Genomic DNA, 8246 nt, shown 5'->3' on the forward strand with positions numbered 1-8246 from the left:
AGACTAGACTGTAATTAAATTTTTCCCTTTTCTAATTCTATACCCAGGTCTGATTCTATACATGAAGAATACTACGCATGTGGTGAACATTATAGTGATTTGGTATACTTCACACCACCAGGTATGATGTTTATTTTATATGCTTTGGGGTCAGGTGCAATCCCTGCTTCAACTGATTTTTAAACTTTTTCGTTTCTATAGGCGGCCACTTCTATATATGAGAACTGTTTCGATTGGATTCATCAATCATCATGCATGGATCATCGAGTAACTGTAATACAATAATTATTCATAATCAATATAAATCCCTTAAATGATGGTTCACTCAAATTTCAATCTACACTCTCCCATACTCCATCTCCACATCCACTCCCCTTACCACCACCTATATTCGATTTCGATGAGGAAATTAATTAAGATTGAATTCACTTGATAAATATTTTAACAATAAATGTATCTGCATGTGCATCAGTACTCAACAAGGAACCCTCATCCATCGATCACTTCTCCTCGACGATTCATTGCATGTGAAACACAGGTGGGCCCATGCAACGGTCGGTCCAAAACACGCCTGTGTGCGACCTAAGCCATGGGCTAATTTCCACCTGATAAGATGCATTGTTCCTTTTCCATCTTGAGTACTAAAAAGAAGAAAGATGTTTTGTTCCAATCCTCCCGTCCAGAGCCGAGTCCAGCTGACGGATTCTCTTCTCTGAAAAATCACATAACCCCAGTCAATCCGTTGTCCAAGCTACGGTTGGTGGTATTATCTACCAACCTTTTCTTTGTGAGTATAAGTTTACTGACTCAAACTCAATTATTGGTAACAAACGAGAAACTGTTCAGCTAGCTTCAATGCTCATGCTCCTTCTCTACATTAACTGATCGATTTTCGTCTTCTTAATTCCTGTTTGTTTCTTTATCTTTTTTTTTTTATATATTCTTTTCCGTTTTTAGTTTTCTTGGTGATGAGCATTCCTTGTTTTCCTTATGTGGCGGTGATTGGGCCCCTGCTTGTCAAATCCATCTCTTTCTCCTTCCTCCACTGTTCTGCTCGAGGATGAATTGGAATCTCAAACAAAGTTACTGTACTCTGTGGTTAAACAAAACTGGTGTGTTGAGGTACACCCACCCGTTTCGCCTTGCCTACTTATATCTCACTTTACACCCTCTATTAGCCCAAGAAACCTCTATTGCTCTCTAGTCTCTTCCCTCAACTTAATTGCTTGCTAGTAACCATTCTCTCTCTGAAACAGGTTCTCTAATGGAAGGCAAAGGTTACGCCCAAGAAGTTTACACGAAAGATGGCACCGTCGATCTTCGCGGACGTCCGGTTCTCGCTTCTCGAACAGGGAGGTGGAAGGCCTGTGCTTTTCTAGTTGGTAAGTATCGTTTTCTAGTTTCTAGTTGGTTTAATTTTCGTTGACAGAGGAACGTCAATATGAATAAATTTATGGACTCAAGGTTTATGTTTGCAATATATATAAGCAATACCTCATGTATGTCTTGATTCACAATTTCATTGTTTCCCTCAATTTTCAGAATGATAAATACTAGTGATTTCTTCCAATTTCCAAACTTCCTACTTTTGGTGTTGTTATTTTTAGTTCCAATCTCCAGAAGAAAAGGAAAAGCGTAAAAGGTGCCCGTTTGAAAATATCTGAAATGCTCTAGGATTTCCATTTTTTTATGGGATTTATCCGGGGATTTACACAGAGAGATGCATGCATCTAGTAAAATTAGTAAACTGAAATGAGTTATTTTGGTAAAACACTTGCAGGTTATGAAGCGTTCGAGAGGATGGCTTTCTATGGAGTGGCTTCCAATTTAGTGAACTATCTGACAACCCAGCTTCACGAGGAAATAGTTTCATCTGTGCGCAACGTGAATAACTGGTCTGGGTCGGTCTGGCTAACACCCATACTCGGCGCCTACATTGCGGATTCCTACGTGGGTCGGTTTTGGACCTTCACTGTGTCATCTCTCATTTACGTCCTGGTAAATTATACATTTTAAGCTGCACTAATCTTCCTTTTGTTTCTCCGTTAATCTCTCTCTCTCTCTCTCTCTCTCTCTCTTCACACACACACACACACCACACACAGTTGCACATAAGCACATAGACGGCAGAAACCAAGCATTGAGTTTTCTTGGTTCATCAACTTATTAAAAGCAGTAATTAAGAAGCTTTAGACTCGGCCACATATTTGGTGTCTTAGAGTCTAGACCATCCAACTTGGGAGCACCACCCATTTTTTGGAGTGGCCAATTAAATTATGAGCAATGGTCCACAATCCACAATGAAAGTTCCACTGATAGTAGTCCCTGTTTCATCAGTACAATTGTTCTGGTTGTTTCCCATTTATCTTTAAGGTTGCACTATATATGTTCTACACAGTCTCTTTAATCGGTAAAAAAAATGCTTACTTCATACAGAAGCCATGTCTCTCTTCTACCCAATTCAATTCCCAAGGTTCCTCTCTTTTTAATGCATTTGTTTATGAAAATGAACCTCAGCTATTTGAAAATGACAAGTACTTCATATCAGTTAATAAATGTTTACCGAACTCTAGATATGAATCAAAAGGCTGTCCCTTCAGTCCTAAGTAAAGGATTCGCCGCTATTTTTCCTTGTTAGAATATAGTTCTTGTGACTATTTTGGTTAAAACTAGTATCCTTATAATTCCAAAATTGAACAGGGCATGGTGCTTCTGACAATGGCGGTCTCTGTTGGATCCTTGAAGCCAACATGTGCAAACGGCATATGCAATAAAGCTTCTAAATCACAAATCGCGTTCTTCTACTCATCTCTCTACATTATAGCAATTGGAGCGGGTGGAACAAAACCCAACATATCCACCTTTGGTGCTGACCAGTTCGATGATTTCAACCCCCATGAGAAAGATCTCAAGGTCTCCTTCTTCAACTGGTGGATGTTCAGCTCATTCTTAGGTGCTTTGTTTGCTACCATGGGTCTTGTGTACATACAAGAGAACGTGGGTTGGGGATTCGGATATGGAATCCCTACAGTTGGTCTCCTTCTCTCCTTATTCATCTTCTACTTGGGGACCCCAAATTACAGACACAAGGCCAGGAAGACCAAAACCCCTGCAAGAGACCTAATTCAAGTTCCAATTACAGCCTTGGCAAATCGCAATCTCAAGCTCCCTAGTGATCCATCCCAGCTTTATGAGCTTGAGCCACACCACTATGTGGTCACTGGAAAGCGACGGCTTCATCACACACCGGCTTTTAGGTAAGTTCCCTATCCACTTTTGTTATAGCTGTTTTGACTTTCGTTTCTTCAAATATTGAATTTCCTCCTTGGTTTCTAAAGGGATCTGCCTCTGGGGTGTTGGTCAACTTATTAAACTGACCCAATCCCAATCACACCCCACCGGGAGAAGCTCATGACATCATGACCCAAGTGAGCTTTAAACTTTAAAGCTGGATCTTAATCGCATTGCTATTACTACCCTGTACTAGTAGTACTTGCAGCAGTAGCCAGTAGCTAGGGATAGCTGTGTGTACAGGTCTCTCCGTCTCTGTTCTGTTAGTGTTACCGTTATGAAAATGGTGTGTGTCATCAACTCTTGAGTCTTGATCATCATATGTGTAAAGGAGAATTGAATATTAATTAAGGGGGCTTACTTTGAGTTTGAGGGAATTCTTTCTCCTTGCTCATCTCACGTTCCTGTTGATGATGTGAGGGAGTGTATGCTTTAGGGCCGACCACTCCATATGGCTGCTTAGGAGATTTCCTGTGGTTAAAAAGGTGGGGATCTATTGCCCGGAAACTAGCAAAATATCTGTTGGTGTTGGTGGTGGACTCTTGTCCTATCTTCTTGTTTTAGACACAGGATGCCTCACCACGGAATGGTGGACCCCTGTCTTATAATAGGCGGCCGACCGAGTGGATGTGGATCCTACTACACTTACACAATATATATATATATATAAAGTAGGACACTGATGTGATGAGAGTTTGTTTCTATACAATGCATGTCTAGATACACAGGATTCACGACTTTGTGTGTAGCAAATAGCAAATGCTTGAAAAAGATATTCCGCCAATCAAGATTATTTGTACTATATTATAAAAATATATATATTAAAAATTAACTTTGGGGCCTTGGTGGAATTGGTTGCACTTGCACTTGGGTCTGGCCGTCTGGGTTTGGATTTGGATTTAGAAGAAGGAATCTTCCATGATCTATCTCATGGCACAAACACCTATATCAATTCCCTGTTTTTCCTTTTTATTTGGACTTGGACTTGGTCTTTAACCTATGGGTAATTGGGTATGGACCCAAGTGCCAGAACATGAGACTTAGTCACCTCAATATCAACCAAATCAACAAATAATATAATATCCCATTTGCCTGTTGGGATGTCATAAATCATAATAATATAATATCCTCAAAACTCCCAACTCAATATTATCAATCTTATAATTATATTTAATGAGCCCCACCCTGCACTATGGCCTCTCGAGTCGTAACATACAAATCATTTCCACATAGATTAATGACCTTAGACATGCCTATGTCAATCAATAAAAACTATTTATCTCTCTCGTTTTCAAACAACAAAAGCTACTAAATGCTTTGTGCGCTGGCCAGTCTGCAGATCAGCTTCTGTGACTTGTGGCTGGGTCATCAGTCATCACTCTTGAATATTATCCCCACCCCATCCACCCGGTATGCGGGGACACGAACGAAGCACACAAGAGTGGGGACCGGCCGACCGGGGATCCTCTCATATCACAAGGGGACATCCAACTCAGTCTATCAAACATTCATGTAAATTCGATGGGAACACCCCCTTTCACCTTTTGTAGACTTGATCCTCTCATGTCTTCGTTTAATTTCTAGGGTGTACCGTGTACATGGTGGCCCATAGGCCCATATCGCAAGCATTGGGCCATTGGCCATTTGGTATTCCCGCTGACAATGGAACTGGTACGATCCATCTGATCCATGATCCACTCCCATGCGAAACCCACATACACTGACTGGTATGTGGTATCGGATTCATAATTTCATCCATCTCGTTCTCATCCAAATTGATTCATATTTTGCGCCCGTTTCCAAACCCCTTCCTCATGTAATGAACTGGATTTGATCCGATCCCGATGGCAGAAACCCAACCCAAAAACTGTAATGCATCCCCCCCATTGAAAAGCTAACATGCATAGCATAACTTTGTTGCTTTTTCTGGTACAACCTGATAGGTTCCTGGACAAGGCTGCAATCAAAGACGGCAATGCAGCGGGCTCAAGACCACCCTGCACTGTGACTCAAGTTGAAGGAACCAAGCTTGTATTTGGAATGGCCCTAATATGGCTAGTGACCCTGATTCCTAGCACCATCTGGGCACAGGTAAACACTCTGTTTGTCAAACAGGGAACCACACTGGATCGGCACATAGGACACAGCTTCCAAATCCCAGCTGCATCACTAGGGAGCTTTGTTACACTCTCAATGATCCTGTCTGTGCCGATGTATGACCGCTACTTGGTGCCATTGATGCGGCGGAGGACCGGCAACCCCCGGGGAATCACACTCCTTCAAAGGCTTGGAATTGGGTTTGTGATCCAAGTTGTAGTCACTTTAATTGCATATATTGTAGAACTCAGAAGGATGCATGTTATAAAGGTACATGGCATCTCCGGTAGCAAGCAGGTTGTCCCCATGAGCATATTTTGGCTCCTACCCCAGTATGTTCTCTTAGGCATAGCAGATGTATTCAATGCCATTGGTCTGCTTGAATTCTTCTACGATCAGTCGCCGGAGGACATGCAGAGCCTCGGAACCACATTCTTCACTAGTGGGATTGGCGTGGGGAACTTCTTGAATAGCTTCCTAGTCACTGTTGTGGATGACATAACTGGGAGGGATGGGAGGAAGAGATGGATAGGGAACAACTTGAATGCTTGTCATTTGGACTACTACTATGGTTTCCTTTTGATCATCTCCACCATTAATCTAGGCATCTTTTTGTGGGTATCCAGCAAATACAAGTACAAAACAGAGAGCATTGAAGTGGCTGAGAGCAAGATTTGATGAGTTGAGATGGAGAGTAGGCCTGTACACAATGCTCCTCTTTGGATTTCCAGCCTTGAGCAGTTGAGCTTGAGTAGGGATGAAAGAGCATTGTCTAAGCGTGACAAAGTTTGTAATATATGTATGGAACCCCTCATCCTTTCGGTGTTGAGGGACTCGACTCAAATGACAAGTGTACTGAGTTGAGCTTTTCCTGACTCAACGAGTCAACTAAAGAGTCAATAAATTAAAAATATATTAAAATGTCAAGTGCATTACTGCATACTACTCCATTTGTAGTTTGTATATAGATGAAATAATTAAATGAATTAATAAACTCCAAGTCTCCAACCATAGAAGCGAGTTTGTTGGAGGAGTTGAGTTAATAAAAACCTCAATCCAGTGAAGCTAGTTGAGTAATTAGATTAGATTTTGGAATTGGACCAATAATAGTTAGTTCTTAAGTCATAATTAATCGGTTGGATCGAGATTCGGGAAGACGTGCTAGAATCTTTTATATGGTGCTTACTGTTTAGCACCAACGTGTTTCACAAGCGACTCCGATCTCCTGTCCATGCCTATCCACAATACTCCCTCCCCTGCGTGAATTGGAAACATCTTTCCCTTTCCCTGTATAATACTATGTAGATGACGAGGTATTCTTCATGTATGATTGTAATAAATATAGAATTGATTCGCTTTCTTCAAAAAAAAAAATTGAATTTATTTTTATATGATAACTAAAAAAAGCTGTCATATTTTTCAAATTTATATAACTTTAAATTTGGTGATTCAAGTAATCCTCCGACTCCGTATGGCTAATAATGGGAGCAACGTTTTGTGAAAAGAAAAAAGGCATGCCAAACACACCATTGAAAAGCATTTCCCTTTTTTTTTTTTTTCTGATGTGAGAAGCCGGCGAAATTGACCAGACAGAATCACATGTAAGGGGTGGGGGTGCAATTTTGCGCCAATTGAACGGAAAATAGAAGCAGATGTAAACTCACTGCACTGCACTGGATAACCTTAACCACAGAAATGGTTCTCGCTTGCCGATCCTGTATTTTGCGCGTCGCAATCCGACTTACGAATTGCAAAATTTAATATCATGGTCCATATATGATTTGGGCACCACCATTCTACAAATAAAGATATTTAGGGGGGGCCTTAGTCTCTCTCTCTCTCTTTCTCCATAGTCGTTTTAGAGCCTCTGACTTTTGTTTGGATAGAATCTAAGTCAAGGCATGGAAGGATTAGAAATATATGGACAGGAGTCTACCTCACAGTCGATATCAATCAAGAATAGAAGATTTGCATATTTCTGCAATTAAGTAGGATTAGAATTGCAATTGGGCAAAAATAAGCACTCCCCCCCATTAGGTTTATATGAGAAAGATAAATTGAAAGGGGCTGTGCTATTGTAAAACAAAGATTTTGACAGCGAGAATTCCACACCTACAATTCCATCTACACATAATTTTGACAGCGAGAATTCCCCCCATAAGTTTTCATGCATCTTTAACTTGTATTTGGAATTTTGACATCCAAGTATCACATGAAGATACAAGACAAGAAGAATTGGAATGGAAATGATATGTTTGAGTTTATCTTATTCTGGGGTGATCTCTGAAATTTGCAAAAATTAGAGAAAAAAGCTTAACTGTTGTTCATATTATTATTATTTTCTTCTTGAAATTAAGCGTATGGAAGAAGGCAAAGAAACTAATGATATTTTCAATTGGACTGAAATGAAACATAAAGAATATGAACCAGTTTTCATCTGACCCGCCTAATGCTGGACTTGGGCTGTCTATACAAGACAAAGGTCCATGTATGAAAATGGAAAAGCCAGAATTAGAAGAAATTATTATTACCTCATGAATCCCTACTTATGTTTTCATGGGCCAGTGTTTAGGCCAACTGCATTTTGGGCTGGTAGTTTCGTCTTGGGCTTGCATTGGTTCTTTTGTGCTTTGGATATTGCAACATGTATGATGTATGGCGTATGCTGTAGGGATATGTGATTTGTTTATCCAATATTATGCCTTTTTCACTTTTATTCTGTACATTTAATCAACTTTATTTATCGAAATTTGATAAATCCCTCGTAGTCGTAGAAGATTTTTCTACCAAGTTGGGATAGTCTGCATCAATGTGAGTTTGGGAAGATGTCAGATTAGTGACCTTAATCTCCATCTCCA

The 8246-nt window shown here is 40.3% G+C and overlaps 1 protein-coding gene across 1 annotated transcript; it reads left to right on the plus strand.

Moving 5' to 3' along the window:
* Window positions 1-725: 725 nt before the first annotated feature.
* On the plus strand, window positions 726-6315 carry LOC104597206 (protein NRT1/ PTR FAMILY 5.1-like). Its single transcript, XM_010258648.3, has 5 exons — window positions 726-1122; window positions 1257-1382; window positions 1781-1998; window positions 2701-3257; window positions 5235-6315. Exons 2-5 carry the CDS (start codon window positions 1265-1267, stop codon window positions 6064-6066), a joined length of 1725 nt encoding a protein of 574 aa, XP_010256950.1. The 5' UTR covers window positions 726-1122; window positions 1257-1264; the 3' UTR covers window positions 6067-6315.
* Window positions 6316-8246: the final 1931 nt, after the last annotated feature.

Source organism: Nelumbo nucifera, chromosome 2, assembly GCF_055504915.1.
Source record: "Nelumbo nucifera cultivar China Antique chromosome 2, China Antique-T2T, whole genome shotgun sequence".
Taxonomy (NCBI): domain Eukaryota; kingdom Viridiplantae; phylum Streptophyta; class Magnoliopsida; order Proteales; family Nelumbonaceae; genus Nelumbo; species Nelumbo nucifera.